This window comes from Moschus berezovskii, chromosome 8 (assembly GCF_049115385.1).
Source record: "Moschus berezovskii isolate FMDL1 chromosome 8, NW_MosBer_1.0, whole genome shotgun sequence".
Lineage (NCBI taxonomy): Eukaryota > Metazoa > Chordata > Mammalia > Artiodactyla > Moschidae > Moschus > Moschus berezovskii.
In genome coordinates this window covers 15,385,290-15,405,887 of record NC_142467.1, presented here as the reverse complement: position 1 = coordinate 15,405,887, position 20,598 = coordinate 15,385,290, and the positions used below count along the sequence as shown (strand labels likewise).

Sequence of the window (20,598 nt, the reverse complement as noted above, 5' to 3'; positions counted from 1 at the left end):
CCCGCCCCCAACCTTTCCCAGCATCAGAGTCTTTTCCAGTGAGTCAACTCGTCGCATGAGGTGGCCAAAGTATTGCAGTTTCAGCTTTAGCATCAGTCCCTCCAATGAACATCCAGGATTGATCTCCTTTAGAATGGACTGGTTGGATCTCCTTGCAGTATAAGGGACTCTCAAGAGTCTTCTCCAACACCACAGTTCAAAAGCATCAATTCTTCGGCGATCAGCCGCCTTCACAGTCCAACTCTCACATCCATACATGACCACGGGAAAAACCATTGCCTTGACTAGACGGACCTTGGTAGGCAAAGTAATGTTTCTGCTTTTTAATATACCATCAAGGTTGGTCATAACTTTCCTTCCAAGGAGTAAGCATCTTTTAATTTCATGGCTGCAATCAGCATCTGCAGTGATTTTGGAGCCCAAAAAAATAAAGTCTGACACTGTTTCCACTGTTTTTCCATCTATTTCCCATGAAGTGATGAGACCAGATGCCATGATCTTTGTGCCCAAAATTGTCAGTAGGGAAATTAGCATTTTTCTTCTCTCCTCATTCACAGCATCCAAGGTTGCTGAAATTGAGAAACCAAATATCCTTGATTTTTAGAAATTGATGCACAATATTTAAAAGTTTTACATTTGTAAATTATTTCTGAACATCCTGTAAACAGTCTTTATATTTTATTGCTTTCTCATGCTTTAAGAGCATTTAGTGAGTGGGGCAAGGTGGAATTTTGTCAGCAGGGATACTGACCAGTTGAAAAGAGAATTTATCTGGCTATTGTTGCTGATGATTTTAGTTTTTAAACTACTAGGAATAATCTGAATCTCAACCAGGAGTGATTAAATTATAAAATCATGATAAAACAGTGGAATACCATGCAACTGTTAAAAAGAATGAAAGACTTCAACAGGGACTAACTAACATGGAATGATGTTCAAGTCATGTTGTTAAGTAGAAAAAAAGTTGCAGGCCTCCGGTTTGATATCCTATTTGAACAGAAGGAAAAACTATGTATGAATATGTACCCTTTGCAGCACCTTTTGGGGCTTAAAGTAGGGGAGTGAGAACAGGGGTCTTCTACTTTGTACTTTATTTACTAGGTGCTGTTTGAAATTTTTGCAATAGTATAAATAACTCCACTTAGGTGGGCACTTGGCCTGACTCTGGTGGAGTGCACCCCACCTCTGGGCAGAATACAGGTGGAGGGGATGGTTGATATAGTGGAGGAAGCCGGGGGCACCATCAGTGATCTGTGGAACGGCCTGAACTCAAGGGTGGTGTTAACAGAGCAGAGGGCTGGGTTTCAGAGAGCAGGCTGAGGCGTTTGCCTGGTTGAAGGGGCCCAGGCAATGGAAGATAGCTGGCCCAGAGCTCAGCTAGGGAAATGGATATCTTACGTCCTATAGAATGAGGTTTACTCCAGGACTTTTAGAGGAAAAACAGTTCCAAGGAGACCTGGGGCGCCTGTGTCACCAGGTAAATTTGGGGGGTCAGCACAAGTCTGGGAGGGCAAGGAGCACTGGCAGGGGTGGGGGCACTAGGGGTGTCAGCTGGGAGAGGCAGGAGCTGAGTTCTTGTCCTAGACATGATGCCCCCTGACCCTCTGGCCTGTTCTTGGTGGGATGTCCCGCTTCATGCTTTAAAGGGTTTAAGGGGAGGACCCATTGAGGACACCTGTGAAAGAGCCTGGAGAAGGCCCAAAGCGCTGTCCACTGTAAAGTGGGCTTTAAGCAAATAGCCCCCTCGCCTCCCTGCTCTACCTCACTTTATTGCCAGAAGTGCTTTTTGCAGCTTGCCTGACCTTTTGGGATCTCTCTCCACTCTTGTTTAGTATCCTGCTTGCCCACCAATTGCCTTGTTAGAGTCACACCACGGATGCTTTCCCTGACTGCTGACAGCAGAGGGAATGGGCTGGCAGCTTTGGTAGTAAGGATGTTATTTCTTTTTTTCCACAGAGAAACTGCTTCTGGCTGATAAGGCTCTGTCATCATGGCCAAGACTTCTTGCCGTCACCCCAGATGCCTCCCCCCGGTGGCGGGCACCTACCGGCCTTGGCTCCCTGTGTGCTTGTTCTGCTCCAGCCTCGGGGAGACGGTGGGCCCCCTGATTACTGGGAAAGGCGGTCACTGTCCTTCCCCAGCCCACACCTTCCCCTGTGAAAGCTCATGGACCGCTTGGGGAGCCACTGGCCACTCAACCAGTATCTCTCAATTTTGGAAACTTTTCTCAGACCTTAGTAGCAGAGGGAGGAGGCCACCAGGAAGGAAGGTCAAGTACTCAGACGCCTCTGAGAGGCAATAAACTCCAGTGGCTGCACCTCTGGAGGGAATCATGTCCGGGCCTCTCTGGGTGTCATCTCCCCAGAATTGCTGAGCATGGGCAAAGCTGCAATGGAGAGAACCAAGTTCAGCAACAGAAAGTTTAGTTCAGTTCAGTCACTCAGTCGTGTCCGACTCTTTGCGACCCCATGGACTGCAGCACGCCAGGCTTCCCTGTCCACTACCAACTCCCGGAGTTTACTCAAACTCATGTCCATTGCGTCGGTGATGCCATCCAACCATCTCATCCTCTGTTGTCCCCTCCTCCTCCTGCCTTCAATCTTTCCCAGCATCAGGGTCTTTCCCAATGAGTCAGTTCTTCGCATCAGGTGGCCAAAGTATTGGAGTTTCAGCCTCAACATCAGTCCTTCCAATGAATATTCAGGACTGATCTCCCTTAGAATGGACTGGTTGGATCTCCTTGCAGTCCAAGGGACTCTCAAGAGTCTTCTCCAGCACTGCAGTTCAAAAGCATCAATTCTTCAGTGCTCAGCTTTCTTTATAGTCCAACTCTCACATTCATACATGACCACAGGAAAAACCATAGCCTTGACTAGACGGACCTTGCTGGCAAAATAATGTCTCTGCTTCTTAATATGCTGTCTAGGTTGGTCATGACTTTCCTTCCAAGGAGTAAGCGTCTTTTAATTTCATGGCTGCAATCACCATCTGCAGTGATTTTGGAGCCCCCGAAAATAAAGTCTCTCACTGTTTCCATTATTTCCCCATCTATTTGCCATGAAGTGATGGGACCAGATGCCATGATCTTAGTTTTCTGAATGTTGAGCTTTAAGCCAACATTCAGAATATCGTGGCTTAAAGCAATTTTCAAAAGTTACTGAAATATCAATAAACCTCAAATATGCAGATGACACCACCGTTATGGCAGAAAGTGAAGAAGAACTAAAGAGCCTCTTGATGAAAGTGAAAGAGGAGAGTGAAAAAGTTGGCTTCAAACTCAACATTCAGCAGCAGAAAAGCAAGACCCTAAATGGTGGCACTTGTTAATGAGAAGTGATTTGCATGGACATGCAATCCATTGGGCGATGCTGAAGGCCTTCTTCTTGGGGCCTTTCAGACACGTTCTCTCTTCCTGGTGCCTTCTCCCCCTCACCCTTAATGGCAGCTCCCCAGAAGGCCTTCCCCCTTCCCTCACTGCCCCCTGTCCCCTTATCCCTCACTCTCAGAGATCCCCTTTTATTTTGCAGCCTTTACCACATTGGCATGAAATAATTCGTGTAGTTCCCATTTGTCCTGTTCAGTAGTACCTTCTCACCACCTAGCACCGTGCCCAGGCGCACATAACTTTGTTGGATGAAAGCGTGAGTTCTATGGTGGAGGAGCTCCTGTGTGTATATAACAGGGTTTAACACAGGAGTCATTATGACAGCGTGGGATGAAGTCACGAGATGAGAGACGGCATCTACCCCCATGGCATAAAGCAACATGCTGGGTTTGCAGAGGAGGTTATCAGAAAACCCAGTCTTGTTCCCTGTAGCTCCTGGCCCCTCACTGGTGGAAGAGGTTGACGCTGAGAAGTCAGCCGGCACGGGAAATCAGAGGCTTTCTGTGAAGAGTTGAGAGTATGCTTCCCCTCCCCATGGGCTGAGACTGGCTTTGTGGAGATCACTTAGATGTTGGCAAAGATACAGAGAAAAGGGAACCTGGTACACTGTTGCTGGGAATGCAACTTAGTGTCGCCACTATGGAAAACTGAAGTTCCTTCAGTTCAGTTCAGTCGCTCAGTCGTGTCTGACTCTCTGCGACCCCATGAACCACAGCACGCCAGGCCTCCCTGTCCATCACCAACTCCCGGAGTTCACCCAAACTCATGTCCATCGAGTCGGTGACGCCATCCAGCCATCTCATTCTCTGTCGTCCCCATCTCCTCCCACCCCCAATCCCTCCTAGCATCAGACTCTTTTCACAATTATAAATAGAACTACCATATGACCTGGCAATCCCACTTCTGGATGTTTGCCCAAAGGGATGGAAATTATTAAAGAGTTCACAGAGACACCTGCACTCCTGTGTTCATTGCAGCACATTCGCGATAGCTGAGATAGGGAAACAACCTGAATGCTCACCGGTGAACGAATGGGTGAAGAGGATGTGTATACACACGGGGGAACGTTAGTCGGCCTTAAACAAGAAGTCTCTCCATTTGTGAGAGTGTGAGTGGACCTGGAGGCCATTATGTGAAATGAAATCAGTCAGACAGCGGAAGACAGAGTCTTTGCTTTCTCACTTGTCTGTGCCATCTACGACAGTCAGACTCATAGAGGCAGAGCAGAATGGTGGTTTCCAGGGCCTGGGAAGGCGTGGAGGTGCAGAGGTGATGGTCAGAGGTAACATGGCTTCGGCGATGCAACATGAGTTCTGAGATCCACTACACAGCAGAGTGCCTATAGCTAACGGTACTTTATTATACACTTAAAATTTGCTAAGAGGGCAGATACCATATTCAGTTCAGTCGCTCAGTCGTGTCCGACTCTTTGTGACCCCATGAATCACAGCACGCCAGGCCTCCCTGTCCATCACCAACTCCCGGAGTTCACTCAAACTCTTTCCATCGAGTCGGTGATGCCATTCCTATTCCATGCAGGCACACACACAAATGACTGTAATAAAGGGGGCAAGAGGAGACTTTGGGAGGTGGTGGATGTGTTTGTGGCCTTGATGGCTTCACCAGTGTATACATTTATCCTCAAACTCACTGAGTTGTACGCATTAAATATGTACAGCTTTTTACATGTAATCACACTCCAGTAAAGTTAAGAAAGAAACTTGATTTGTGACTCTGCAAGCCTAGGGGACACAGAGGGGTTTGGAAACTGATTTATGTCTGAAAACTCCCCCGGACCAACAGCAGAGGGGAGCCATGCATTTGGAAGTCACTGTGCTTGTGAAGGTCGCAGGGCCCAAAGTGCTGATCTGTGTGGGGCTGGGCTGGGAGGGCGATGAGAGACCAAACACGGCACCTCTAGGTTGCATGTCGGTGTGGGTCTTCGAAAGGGGCTCTAAACTGCTGGCTTCCTGCCTGAAGCGGTGGGCAGGGGCTGTGCTCCCGGAGGGCCGGCAGAGGAGATGCTGTGAGAGCACCCGGAGAGGATGGAAGGCCCAGTGGGGCGCTGACCCAGGCCCCTGGGCCTGGCTCTGACAGTGCCTAGAGCAAGCCAAGGACAAATAGGTTCCCCCTTACACTTCCCCCCTGCCCTCTGCTTCTTCAACCCTGGGGATGGGGGGCGGGCACCGAGAGGTGGGAGGAAGGGGACAGGTGGCAAGAAGCATTTGGCTTCCCCCCTAAAGCTGGCATGAGCTAGCAGAGGGGAGAAGCGTTCATGTTAAGCGTATTGCAGAATTTTGGCTGTGATAGCAGACTGGACTTCCTAGTTACCAACATGAAACCTATGCTGAAAGTGACCCCAGGGCTTCTCGTCTAAGATGCGCTGTCCTAGAGGAATTAGATCTGCCAGAGCTTTCATCTCTGGGGACAGAGAAACAGCCATGAAAGTAGGTACGTGGGACCGGCCCACCAGTCCTTCTAGTTGGAGGCAACAATCTCTTATGTCATTCTGAATACACCATGGTTAGTTAGTTAGTTAGTTCAGTCGCTCAGTAGTGTCTGGCTCTTTGCATAACCTTATATAACCGTCCTTACGTAACCATTTCAGCCTTACATAACCGGGGTATCTAACCAAGTTAGATACTGTCCTAACTCACCGGAGATGATGGAAGGAAGATTCAGGACTGTAGGCGAGTTGCCCTGGGCGAGATGGGTAAATGTCAGAACAGGGTAGGGACTCCATGTGCCACGCTGCTGTCTATACTGCAAGGAACTTTAACTTCCAGAGTCTGCGTGTCTTGCTTGTCGGTTTGGAACTTCTATCGGTAAGCCGAGATGTCTTTCACCAAAGAGATAGGACGTGCAGGTTAGCAGAAGGGAGGAGCCATGACAGATCACTGGGATGAGAACAGTGAGTTAAGGGAAGAGCAGATGGGTGGTGATAATTGGCTATGGCAGCATAAAGCCTCGTCAACAGGGGCAGGAGGGGAAGGGAAAATGGGGGGAGATGGGAGGCGCTTTGCCAGCAGTCCCCAGTGCCCCCTTACAGCTGTTCTCAGCTGCAGAGTCTGTAGCTCAGGTGGCTGCGAGAGCCCTGGAGACCCTCTTGGCAACCCCTTTGACAAAGCTGCCTTAAATGAACTCTATTCCTTGAGAGGGGAAGGGCAAATCTGCAGGCCTGAGAGAGTCATTTTCTCAGAAGCCTTTTCCCCAAAGCCTCGTAACCGAAATGAACCATGTCAACCCCCTCTGGTAACTAGCTGATGAGACGCACTTAGACTTGTACACAAGGCTCTTTTTAAAAACTCTCCCTGATGAAAACACGTGGAAAAGAAAATTAATAGAGAGGACGTTAAACGTGAAGATTTCGTTTGGAATACACGCATCCGCATCGCATCTGAGTGACTGGTAGTCGGGATGTGAAGAGAAGCTAACGTGGTGCTTGGAAAGGTTCAATGAGAAAGCTTATTTTGCAGGGCACTCAGGAGCAGAGACTTTGAAATGCTTTAGGCTGTGTTTCTCTACCACAGGGGCTCAGTCACTGTTATGCAAAAATCTAAGAGGGTTTTCAGTTCTGGCTGGCTGCTGGTTTGTCAGGTACGTTGCTATAAGACCACCGCCCCCGCCCAGGTCAAAATAAAAGATGGAAAGAAACAATAAGAAAATAGGTGTTAGTCGCTTCAGTCGTGTCCGACTCTTTGAGACCCCGTGGACTGTAGCCCGCCAGGCTCCTCTGCCCGTGTTATTTTCCCAGCAAGAATACTGGAGTGGGTTGCCATTCCCTTCTCCAGGGGATCTTCCTGACCCAGGGCTCGAACCCGCATCTCTTGCGTCTTCTGTATTGCTAGGCAGGTTATCGGCTGAGTCACTGGGGAGGCAATTAGAAAATAAACAGCAAAAAAAAAAAAAAACAACCCAAAAAACCAACCAGAAAACTTGCAGCTGCCGAGCACAGCTCTAGGTATATGTTATCACAACCCTCTGAGGCAGGTACTGTTACACTCAGTGGGAAGCTGAGTAAGGCTGGACGGCTTTGCAGACTGGCCCGTGCTCTGCAGCCAGACTCCGTGCTCTGGACTGCAGGTTCTATGGCTTCTTGTTTGGCAGTTTCCCCTCCTCCCTGTCTTCCTGTCACTTCCCAGCAGTGGATGCTCAGCTGTTCTTGGCCTCCCCAGGAAGAATGTGAGCTCCCAGGGTCTCCTGCTCTGGTGGCTGCCAGTTAAAATCTTCATCATCTACAAAATGAAGATGGTTGTTTGTTCTAGGTGCTGTTGACAGGCCCGGCTAGCTCTGTCCTTATAGGAATCCCAAAGTCCTTTGATTATCTTCAAAATGTCTACTGCGTGGAAAGTTATGTTAGTGCCAGGCATTAAAAAGGCCAATAAAAAGCACATGTCAAATTTCAAGAAACATCAGTCTAGAGATGCTCAGACTGCCGCCCTCTCCCTGAGAAGTGGGAGAAAAGCTATTGAAATTTGGAAGTGAAGCCAGAACCTGCCAGTTATGATAAACAATAAAGGTAACTTTCTAAACCATCTCATTTTATGTTCCTAACGAGTATAGGCCATTGAGATGTTCAGATTCCAGAGGTGACTAGAGGTATGAATGCCAGTGTTGGAAAGAGCTGTACCCTTTGAAGGTGTCCAGTTCGTTAATCATGGCAAAGGGATTCCCAAAGTAAAATCAGTCTGCCATCAGCAACTCATTCCTAAATCATGACTTTGGGACGATGTAGTGGCAAGGCACACAAACCTGAATGATACAGCAGGCTTTCGCAGTAATCCAAGTCACATGAATTTTAAATGACATATATGAATAGCCTGCCTTATTGATTCTTTCAGTTAATTTCTATTAATTAATGTCTATATGCCAGGCTGGAGAAGGCAATGGCAAGCCACTCCAGTACTCTTGCCTAGAAAATCCCATGGATGGAGGAGCCTGGTAGGCTGCAGTCCGTGGGGTCGCTAAGGTTCGAACGTGATTGGGTGACTTCATTTTCACTTTTCACTTTCACACATTGGAGAAGGAAATGGAAACCCACTCCAGTGTTCTTGCCTGGAGAATCCCAGGGATGGGGGAGCCTGGTGGGCTTCCGTCTATGGGGTCACACGGAGTCGGACATGACTGAAGTGACTTAGCAGCAGCAGCAGCAGCATATGCCAAGCATCAGGCTGGGAGCTGGAGACACACCCGTGAACAAGACAGTCTCTACTCTCATGGAACTTGTTTAATTAATAACATAGTTCAGTTCAGTTGCTCAGTCATGTCCGGCTCTTTGCGACTCCGTGGACTGCAGCACGCCAGTGTCCATCACCAACTCCTGGAGCCTACTCAAACTCATGTCCATTGAACTGGTGATGCCATCCAACCACCTCATCCTCTGTCGTCCCCTTCTCCTCCCGCCTTCAATCTTTCCTAGCATCAGAGTCTTTTCCAGTGAGTCAATTCTTTGCATGAGGTGGCCAAAGTATTGGAGTTTCAGCTTTAGCATCAGTCCTTCTGATGAATATTCAGGACTGATTCCCTTTAGGATGGACTGGTTGGATCTCCTTGCAGTCCAAGGGACTCTCAAGAGTCTTCTCCAACACCACAGTGGAACAGCTTCAATTCTTCAGGACTCAGCTTTCTTTTATAGTCCAACTCTCACATCCATATATGGCTACTGGAAAAACCATAGCTTTTACTAGACGGACCTTTGTTGGTAATGTCTCTGCTTTTTAATACGCTGCCTAGGTTGATCATAGCTTTTCTTCCAAGGAGCAAGAGTCTTTTAATTACTGTAGTCACCATCTGTAGTGATTTTGGAGCCCCCCCAAAATCAAGTCTCTCACTGTTTCATAATTGTGATAAATGCCACAAAGAAGTATAAGATGAAAGAAAACGTATACCAGGATGACCCAAGTTAGTCTGAGAAGTCAGAGAATGCATCCTGGAGGAAGTGACGTTTAAGGGGCAACACACGGACAGAGGAGCCCGGCGGGCTGCAGTCCATGGGGTCTCGAAGAGTCGGACGCGACCAAGCGACTGCGCACATGCACACATAGGCACTTTAAGGGTGGGGAGGACACAGCTAAGTGAGGGAGCGGGGGTGGAGGTGGGAGTGCAGAATGCACCCCAAGTACTAAGTCAAGGCTTGGGTGGGAGGGGCAGGGGTTCCTGGAGAACTGAAGGCAGGCCGGTGTGCCTGGCATGGAGCAGATGAGACTGCTAGATCACGTGGCCTATTTCCACCACAGTGGATTCTGTCAGCCCCCTGGAGTCCATGAAGTATAGGAAAGTGGTCAGTCTTTTTTTCAGAAGCCCCAACTTTCCAGTTCAAACCTGGTGACCAATTATGTGGGCTCATCCTGGGTGTTCATTGGAAGGACTGATGCTAAAGCTGAAACTCCAATACTTTGGCCACCTCATGCGACGAGTTGACTCACTGGAAAAGACTCTGATACTGGGAAAGGTTGGGGGCAGGAGGAGACGGGGACAACAGAGAATGAGATGGCTGGATGGCATCACCAACTCGATGGATATGAGGTTGAGTGAACTCCGGGAGTTGATGATGGACAGGGAGGCCTGGTGTGCTGTGATTCACGGGGTCGCAAAGAGTCGGACACGACTGAGCGACTGAACTGAACTGAACTGAATCTTTAGCAAGAACTCTCCTTTATTTCACAGAAGAGAGAACGAATTCTTACCACTCATCTCCAGATGCCCAAATCGTCCCAAGTATCGAATTACAATAAGACAAACCAGCCCGGCCACTCCCATGGAATAAACCGGGCAGGAGGTGTCAGTAATAACATCTCCCCCATCGCACAGCAGATTCATCTAACCCCAACTTGAGAATGAGGCAATCACAAAATATCAGAGCCACCTACTGCCATGGTCCGCCTCCCGTCCCAGTCTCAGGAAAGTAAAACCAGTGGAGCAGGTCCATGTAGGTTGCCATTTAATAAAACCTCAAACGCTCCACCTTGAAACCTTAAGCTTCTCTCAACCTTTGTCCCCTTTGCAATCAGAACAGACTCACCCTGGTCTAGAAAAATACTCTTCAAACAAACTCTCCCCTGTTGCATTCAGCAGATTGTTGTTTTTCGGAACTCCCAAGTGCTTTGCAAACGATAACTGAGCCTCTTCCATACTCTGGTAAGAAGGTGTATTTTCACTCTGTAGCTGAGGAAAAAAGTTGAACTCAAAGACAAGTACAGTGTCCAGTGTCCAGTGGGGGAGGGAGGGCTGTTGAAATAATTATTCCATTGGGAACCTCATTCCTCCCTGGGGCCCCTCGTAAACCAACCAGAATCATGGCCGGCAGGGGCCACTCTGGGTGTTTAATACGAGTGCTCAATGGACGCTTGCTTCCCTTCCTCCTCCATTTCCTTCAGAAAACCTGGAGAAACTGCATGTTAAGGCTCCAACTAGAAGGTTCTTATGTCTGATTCACACTGGATGCCCCTTAGAGCCGGAGCCTGTTATGTCTCTGAGACAGCCTTTTAATACGAAGAAAAAATGATGTGATTCTAAGACGGTAGCCCCGTTTCTTCCTTCTGCATGCACTGCGGCCAGGCTCTTTCCAATAGCCCACTGTGAAGACGGCTAACAAAGAAAACGTTTCCTCAAAAAGTATTCTGGCCTTCTTTCAAATTTATCATTTCTGACAGAATTAACTCCCTGAGAATCACCCATTAGGTATCAACCCAACACGCACGTTCTAGTCTCCTTTGAATTAAGAGTCTAGCCTGTGGGGTATTACTGGAATTGTCACTTTGAGACAGTGACCCTACCCTCAATAGGTACTGACATACGGGGGGCAGTATGGAAATATGGCTAAGAACACAGACTCTGCAGTCAGGCACCATCGTTTACTGGCTGTTCGTCCTACAGGCAAGTATCTTAACTTCTCTAAGCCTCGGTTTGTTGTTGTTGGTTAGTTGCTAAGTCCTATCTGACTCTTGCTACCCCATGGACTGTAGCCCGTCAGGCTCCTCTGTCCATGGGATTTCCCAAACAAGAATACTGGAGCCGGCTGCCATTTCCTCCTCTAGGGGATCTTCCCGACCCAGGGATCGAAGCCGTTGTCTCCTGCCTTGCAGGTGGACTCTTTACCACTGAGCCACCTGGGAAACCCAAAGCCTCAGTTTTCTCGCCTATAAAATAGGGGTAGCAGGGTTGTGGTGAGGAGAGACGGGACAATACATACAAAGTGGATAACCAACGGAAGATCCTCCATAAAAGGTAACTGTTGATATTGTTCCCTTAGTAGATGCTGTCTTTGGAGGGCATATCCTCCACTCGTAAAACAGGCGCCAGGGGCTCCTGAACCAAATACTCTGTGTTCCCACTTCCTAGAGTCACCAGCAAGTAACATCTCTGTCCCAGGAAGATCAGTTACCTTAGGGCATCAGAGAGAACTGTTGTGGGATTTCTTTTTTTTTTTTAAAGACAGATAAGAGCTTTGAAATGAGACAAAGGAAAGACGAACTCCAGAACTGCAAAGTTAACATTTTTATTGAACTGAAATTGGTGTAGAACAACAGGGGCCACCACAGCTGCTGAGCTCAGTTAACAACTGGAGAGTCCCTGCAACAGCTTACCTTCCTAGAACGGTTTGGGTGGAACAACCAAAAACAGCGTAGATGTATGTATATATTTTTTAACACTTCTTCAAAATATTTTGAAATGAGCCTCATAGCCTTGTTCAGTTTTCAGGTTGCAGAGGACATTGATAACATCTTCTGTTGCCTTCATTTACTTGTGTCAGTTAATATCTTTTCCCAAGAGGTTCCTCTCAAAGCTGGCTGTTGATTTTTCCCCATCCAGTACACAAGAGAAGGATATAGTAACACTTAGGCAAGTGATACACTGTAAGAACCTTAAAGCAGTAAAGGCAAAAACCACACATACGTGACTCAACACTCACCGGGCCAGCAGGACAAGGAAACTGGTGGAAGAGTTTCAGTCCAGTTCCAGAAGCAAAGAACGCACTAGTGGAAGGGGCAAGGCAACCAGGCAGAGGGTCGGAACCGATGGACCATTTGTGTCTAGACCTCATCTCAACACCTTGCTTCAGACATGAAAATATGCATTTGTTTGACAGAATAAGGTGAACTATTTTAAGGGGAAAGAAAACTCCTATAAAGGTTAAAACATCAGTCAGAGATGAAGGACGGTTAATACTGGATTTTTATAATCAATGCACACAGCAATGACATCGACTGACAATAGCAGTTACTTCTGTGAGAGCAAGTTCTGAACATTCATCTTTACTGAGAGTATTAACCCCTCAAGTATTCCAAGGGAGATATATAACCAACAAGGTAGGAAGTGAAATCCTCACATAAAACAAAAAAACCACATCTAGTTGATGCTATTTTTGGTTTGTATTAAATCAGCTGCTCATTCATTCTGGAGTTAATTTATGGGTGTTGGTAAAAGTCTTTAAGAGTGCTTCAAATTATTTTAGGTGAAATGTGATGAACAAATAATAACTTATTGTCTCATCTTGACAATGCTATTTTACACTTAGCTATTTCTGTCAAAAAACAAAACAAAATTGAACCGAAACAAAACCTAAATAAATTCTACCAGAGTAACTACGTGGCCACCCATTCCTGCAGCAATTATTTGAGAGAATCTAAAAATCTTGCAGTAGGAGATTAAGGATGATTATAAATATAAATATTTAATAGGCCCATGCCTATCTTTAAAAGAGATGCAGTCTCAGGTAACAGCAGATTCAGAGATTTACAACTCTCAAAATTTGCAACAGACAGACAGATAGACGTTTTGCAAGGATCTGCCCAATGTACACAACAAACATCTAAATTAAGGCTTTTATAGGTAGGTGGTGGAGTCTGTGGGCATGCAATCCTGGATTTTCAGAAAGCATCTCCAGCTTCCATTGTTACCCAATTTGTAAACCAGAAGACATGCTGATGGAGGTGGGTAGGAGCTCCAAGGGCCAACAATTAACCAACTGGAAGGCTTGCCTTATTTGTAAACAAGTTCTAAAGTAAGAGCTGGCAGTGAAACAATTGAGGGTGCCTCAAATGATGTTGAGTGGAAAACTGATTTGCACCTGCTGAGAGATGGGCTTTAAAAAAAAAACAAACAGCTGAGTTTCAGTTCAAGACCTTGAGATTTAGGACCTAAATGTTTAGAGTCGCTTCCAAGCCAAAGGTTCTCACACTTTAGCTTGCAGAAGTCACTTGGAGGATACTTATGAAAATGTGGCTATGTGGGCCCCATCTCCAGAGATTCTAATTTGGGGGATGCAAGTGGCCGGAGCACCTTGCTTTTGAGAAAAACCATTCATAGCAAGTAGCAGCACATGATCTTTGATTAAAAGGCCACGATGTCTAAGAAATGACCTCTATGAGGTCATTACCTATGGAAGAATCCTCAGGAGACTCCACCATAATGGTGTGAGGACCAAGTTTATCCCCAGTTAAGTTTCTTTTCCTATTTTTTTTTCCCAACTGAAAGTTTGATATCGATGAACACAATGATTGTACCAATTCTGAGGTAAAACGAAGAGCACCAGGGATCTCAATGTTTAAAAAAAAAAAAAATCAAACTCCCTGGGAGGCCCCTGCTGTGCAGCGATCAGATTTCTGCCGCAGTGCACTAGAGCCACAGCGCACAGGGCCCTGTCTCAGTGTCTGTGCGGTGCACTTCCACCATGTTATTTACTCTTCCCTGCTAATGTTTTGGAACTCCAGAGACAAAATTCCATCTACATGCTCTCTCAGGATTTTTTTGGATACCAGCATTTTCTGGTTTACAACGATACACAACGAAGTTATATATTTTTTTGGATGCTGGAGACAAACATCTTTATTAAAGATACCACCAAAATTTTGGCAAACATTTCAAAACATATTTGTAAACATAATGCTTCCCTTTTAAAACTGGCAGCACTTTGAAAAACAATACAATAAGACAACACAACTTGTATCAACATTAGTTCAAAATCCTTATATTTTTGACCACATAACTTATGTTCCCACATGATAAAACAAATGATAGTTTAAATCAACGTCAACAGATAAACTCCATGAAATGAAAGTTTGTGCTGTTTGATGAATCACAGTATGTTATGGTTAAATATATCCGCTCTGTTTTATATTCCTGGTACCCAGGATGAAAAAAAAAAAAAAACAACTTTAAATATACATTTCATGTAGGTAATAGCTTCTTTGCATATCTCTCTTCAAAAAATACTTTATAGCAGTATATAAATAGGTTACCTACACATTTCATGTTATAATTTTGCCCCAAAACTATAGATCTGTTTCATTTTCATAACATATCAATTTTGCCCAACATTAATAAAGCTGACAAACTGTTGAAATGGAAATGCTTTTTGTCTTCCATGACAGAAGTAGCAATTTGACAGAAAAAAAAAAAAAAAGCCTACAGTAACACTCGTCAGTTGTTTCACCTGAGCGTTTGGCCTACTGAGAGTAGCAGCTTTTTTCCTCCACGCACGCTCACATCCACACCACCTCTGCACACACACAGGTCGAGCACACGCGTTCAGACGCTGGTAGGCCACAGTGTGCTTCCCACTGCTCTAGTCAAGTGGGAAGCAGTGTAGCTAATGAGTAACCACACTAGGTACACAACTAGCAAACACCTTAAGGCAACCATTGCAATGGGGGGTTAACTTGCAGGGTGAATTTACTGTTCTAGATCAAGTCAGCATATATATACACGTGTGTATATAGATCTATACACGGACTCACACACCTTTCTATTTCTTAACCCTCCAAAACAATGTTTTAACTTTTTTTTTTGTATTTTGTGCAAATTTCTAAATGTTCTACCATTTAAGGCAAAGAGTTCGCATTAAGAAAGGTCAGAAAATAGGCTTATGTTTATCCAAAAGCATTTCACCTTGCATGTTACTGCTTTTTTTTTTTTTAAAACATACGTAACTTTGAAGTGTGGACACTGGATCCCCAATATCTAAAAAAAAAAAAAAAAAATCATTGCTAATGACACAGTTTTTAAGGAAAAAAGTTGATTTGAAGTACAGACACTGGATCCCCAATATCTAAAAAAAAATTATTTCTATTGACAAACACAAGTCTTAAAGGTGAAGAAAGGACCAAAAAAAGCAGCTTCAAAAATGCAAGGAAGCAAAGTAAAATGGGAAAACAAGGGGAAAAAAAAAAGGTAACTCAAGTTTACTAATACTGAAACTTTCAACAGGCAAAGTTTCATTTTTTAGAATTTTGAGAGCAACTCATTTGGAATTTTAAATAAATAAGCTTAAGTTTATTCACATCTTCTGGTCCAAGCAGAGCTCTAGTGCCATGACTCTGCTTGCTGTTGGTCAAATTCACCTATTAGTCTTTTGATGTGAGCTAGCTTGTTATGAAGATACTCGCATCGGTATTTTTCTTCGTGGTAATTGGGACTAGACTGTAGATGAAAAAAACAAAACAGGAGTAAGACTATGGAATTTGTAATACTTTCTCAATGAGGTCAGAAAACTAATAGTGATGATACCTACCTGCTTTATCTTCTGATATTCTTGTAAGACTTCTTCATGAACATTCTAGAAAAGTAATAATTAGAAATCAGAAGAGAACTTTTTTTCTTTGTGGTATAAACAGATAACTCACAATTGGCAAGGGTATGGGAAATATTAATGATGGAATGTAATTTGGTATAGTCTTAAAGGAAGGCAGTTTAGCAATTGCCATTAAGATTGCAAATACAAAACTGACTCAGCATTTATACTTCTTTCAGATTACTTGAACCTGAATGAAATGACACATGTTCAGGGCTACTTGCTGCAGCGCTGTTTGTAAAGCAGAAGAAAGTAAACATGATCTAAATGTCCATTAGTCCATACAAAGGAATACTAAGAGGCCATTAAAAATGAGGGAAGTGCTGTATGTGCTTACATAAAAAAATTCTTTAAGATATATGTTGTTCAGTGAAAGAAGTAAAGCACAAACAGTTTTATATAGTTTAGTATCATTTGTTTATAAGGGGGAAACAAAATATTATGTTCTGAGAATTTTTAATGAAATCAGATAATAAAATATCTCAACTTACGGGAATATAAGACAACTGCATCTTATCGATGATGAAATCTTAGGTTCAGTTAAATATGGTGTATTTGTGAATTTACTTGTGTATATCTTATAATCACACAGCCTTCTGAAAGAATACACTGGGAACTGGTAATACTGATTTCCTCTAGGGAGAAGAATTGAGTTGCAAGGGAAGAGCTAACCCTTATGTACCATATGACCTGATATACTATGGATCTAAGCAGTTTCCAAATGCTTACATTTGTTCTGCACAGCTCTAATCATCTCACTCTATGGATGGGATTTTGAGTATTTTCAGGAAACTAAGTAATCTTCTTAAGGTCACATAAGGAGAGTAGAGGCAGGTACCAAATGCAAGCCGCCTGGCTTCGGAGCTTGCTCCTAACCACCAAGCAATTCTTAGAATTACATTTTAGTTTAAATATAATTGTGGTACCCATTGGAAAAGGAAATGGCAACCCACTCCAGTGTTCTTGCCTGGAGAATCTCAGGGACAGGAGAGCCTGGTGGGCTGCTGTCTATGGGGTCGCACAGAGTCAGACACGATTGAAGCGACTTAGCAGCAGCAGTAACTAACTATATAAAAAAAAAAAAAACCAACTCCTAACCACTGTATCGGAGAAGGCAATGGCAAGCCACTCCAGTACTCTTGCCTAGAAAATCCCATGGATGGAGGGAGCCTGGTAGGCTGCAGTCCGTGGGGTGGCTAACGGTCAGACACGACTGACCGACTTCACTTTCACTTTTCACTTTCACACATTGGAGAAGGAAATGGCAGCCCACTCCAGTGTTTTTGCCTGGAGAGTCCCAGGGACAGGGGAGCCTGGTGGGCTTCCGTCTATGGGGTCACACAGAGTTGGACACGACTGAAGTGACTTAGCAGCAGCAGCAACCACTGTATCACTAACTTCTTGCACTCCCAACCCCCGACTCCTCTGGCAAAGTCTTCTATAACTTTAGGTAGCTTGTTTAAAAGATGAAGGCCCACTAATAGAAGACACAGTGAATCTCTAAGGCTTCCTTGATGGCTCAGCTAGTGAAGAATCTGCCTGCAATGCGAGAAACCTGGGTTTGATCCCTGGGTTGGGAAGATCCCCTGGAGAAGGGAAAGGATACCCACTCCAGTATTTTGGCCTGGAGAATTCCATGGACTGAAGAGTCCATGGGGTTGCAAAGAGTTGGACACAACTGAGTGACTTTCACTTTCAGGGCATAGATGCTTTTTCTCATGTAGGTTCCTGCTGGAACAACAGCGGACTACGATGGAGACACCATTTGTGGCTGTGAAGTGTGACAAACTTATCTGTCCTACACAAGGAGGGGAACTCCCATTTATACCAGTCCTTTGGCTGAGAGCTCTAAGAACACTGTGGAGACAGGTCAGGCTTCTCCTGCTCTTCTCCTGTGTCAGCTGTAATAGTATCACCACTTAAGGCAGGCAAGTGAGAACGGATTAATACCTGCTAACAAATGTCAGTAGCTAGACTAGCTGGAAGCACCCAGCTTTTCTTCACTTAAACCCCAAACCTGAGTGGTCTTAGGCTCCCTTTAATATTCTATGCCAGACTGAGGTTTAAAATAAATAAATTTACTCAAAATGGTAATTTTGGGAAATAGCATCAGATATAAGAACTATAGTTTGAGTTGAGTAGGTAACGCAGTCAAATATTTTGATGAATCCCAAATCTAGCTTTTTGTTTAATATTTAGTTACCTGTATTTTTCTCAGTACACTACATGTTATGTCACGGGAAGTATATATTATACATTTTATGTAAAAATAGTGATTTTTTTTTTACATTGGAGGAAATAGAGGCTCCTCATGTTACTTATTTTTAAGAACTATTTCAAATATTTATTTTCCTTGCTAATTCTAAGTCAAGGTCAAAAGCTGCAGAAAGGCTGGTCTGTGAAAGGACCTGCTCTGATGGCTAACAGGACGTCTGGGGATGGGCAGGGCAGAGAAAGAAAGAAGGTAAAATATGAAAGTCAGTCCATCAAGGAACACATGTGTTTACCTGATACTCTTTTGAGCCTGGAGAAAGGCGCTTTCGCTGTGCATCCAGTTTGATAAATCTTCTAGCCACAGTCTCCATCCTGGCATGCAAGGCCCTATATTCATCATACTCAGCGTTGAAGTCATCCTTGTAATTCTGGCGTTGCTCATAGGAGACGATGGCAATATATTTTCTAATAAGACAAAAGGTAAATGGAGAGGAGCTGTAGAACAAACACGACGCACAATATTTAAGCCAAATATTTGGAAACCACATCTGTGCGTTGAGTCCCACTCGACCACTGCTTGTGGCCTGCCACTCCTTTAAAGACCGTCCAAGTGAAATTACCCCACAGCAAAGTTTAAAAACCTCAGTGAAGGAGAATAAGTGTGGAAAAGAAAGAAAAACCCATGGTGGCAAAGGAATTACAGTGTAACTGGAAGACAGCATTTACACAGAGGTAGCTTCCTAAACCTTTCTGTACTCGAAATAACTGACTACCACGTTAGCGGCAGAGGCCAGCCCGTCTGTTAAGAGTCACAGCCCTCTGGAGGGGGAGGGTTGGTGGGGTGACAGGAGACCAGGAGAACGCCACACAGTCAGCACGGGCTGAAGGCAGAGCTCTCTCCAGACCTGCTGCGTTATGAGAGAGAGTCTCCGACATTCCGCCTTTCACACCTGCTGCCAGCAAGGTGCCCTCAGGCTGTGCCTCTGTGCCTTTCCTCCCATTTCTGGCGAGGCAAACAGAAAATACAAAAGGGGGATTGTTTTGCTATCGAAAAAAATATAGGAGAGTAGAAAAATAAAAAGGGGGAAAAAGGACTAATTCTCTACTTCTTTTCCAACATTTACTGTCACACTGTGTGTAACAGGAAGCCAGTTTTACATACTATCAGTTTATCTTCTTAATAGAAAGGCTACAAATGTTTTACTTCAGGGTGTGAGTATCTCTGGGGACCTAGAGAATGAAGGTCATCTTCCCAGTGTCAGCCTGTTCAGTGGTGCTAAGTAAATCAATAATATTAAAGTTAATATCATTTGTGGATCTGGGTCTTTGCAGTCTGTGCTCCTGTCATGGGATGCAAAATTCCCTTAATTTTTTTGAGATAAAAACTGAGATTTTGAAGCAATTTCAGGCCACATCTATTCTTCAGTGAAGATTTTGGGAGTTCAGTCCTCTCTAGAATGGTTTTTAGACAATCTTACCAGTTTTGTTTAAAATGCAAAATAGCACAGATATCTATTTGCAAATGTGAGAAAAGTGATGCAGTGAGCAACCTTAATGTCCTCATTAATATTTTTATTCATGCTGAGTTAGACCGTGTGGAGGTTTAATTTCCTAAGTGTAATTGAGACAGTGGTAGTATGCTGATTTAAAGCCACCCTGCTAGTTTACTTGCAATAAAAAGAACCTCACCAGCCAAGCAGGGAAGCCTTCCTAGATCTCTAGAAAGGTTCCTGGGGATAAGCATTCATAAGCAAAACAGCTTAGCTGAAACTCAGGTTCAATTTGTTATATAAAACATTTATCCCACTTTCTTCAAAATCACACCTGAGGCTACACCCTCCTTATTTAATTTAATTACTCCCTCAGGGAAAAAAGTATCAAAGTGGCCAGCAGTTGTGTTGCTATTATAGAAGATTATTTGGTTATACTGACATTTTAATGAAAAGTATTTCAATATTTTTAATAAAAATTGTTATGGTTCTGCAGTTGGCTCTTAATGTAGTGATGGAATAAAATGTTAAATACTTTGGATAAGTCACAACCACAATCTTATTAAGAAGTGTTTATATTATAAAAAAAATTAGGACTGTTGTGGTTCAGTATAAATTATTCAGAGGCTGGTCATTAAAGATTTTATAGGATGTCCTTTCAGTTTTCTTAAGAAACAGGTTTAAGTTCTATATTTTTAGTGATTTTTCGGAAATTTCATGCTTTATCACCATTTTAAGAAAATCTGCAATATTTCTATAAGATAGCTTTGGTTAAAATAAACTGCTTTTGCTTAAGTAAATTAAGCAATCATGGAGGTTATATATTTTCATGATTTTTAAAGAGCTAGAAAATGACAAACATACAGAAATGCACTGAGGCAGATATCTGCAGCAACGATCTGTAGATCAGTAAATTAAAAACAACTTATTAAGTACAG

The 20,598-nt window shown here is 44.1% G+C and overlaps 1 protein-coding gene across 2 annotated transcripts in view; it reads right to left on the bottom strand.

The window, feature by feature from the left end:
- Positions 1–11,866: 11,866 nt before the first annotated feature.
- ELL2 (elongation factor for RNA polymerase II 2) overlaps positions 11,867–20,598 on the bottom strand; it is a 71,588-nt gene continuing 62,856 nt past the window's right edge. Inside the window, exons 10-13 of one of the 2 annotated variants that reach the window (XR_008686404.2) lie at positions 18,464–18,635; positions 15,897–15,941; positions 12,297–15,805; positions 11,867–12,174 (exon numbers count right to left, since the gene is read on the bottom strand). Coding sequence is in view for 1 of the 2 variants with exons in the window: in XM_055429428.2 (XP_055285403.2) it covers positions 15,689–15,805; positions 15,897–15,941; positions 18,464–18,635 (334 nt within the window). In the remaining variant the exon portion in view is untranslated. Of the gene's footprint in view, positions 15,806–15,896; positions 15,942–18,463; positions 18,636–20,598 lie in introns of both variants that reach the window. The other variant, XM_055429428.2, reaches the window with a different exon arrangement.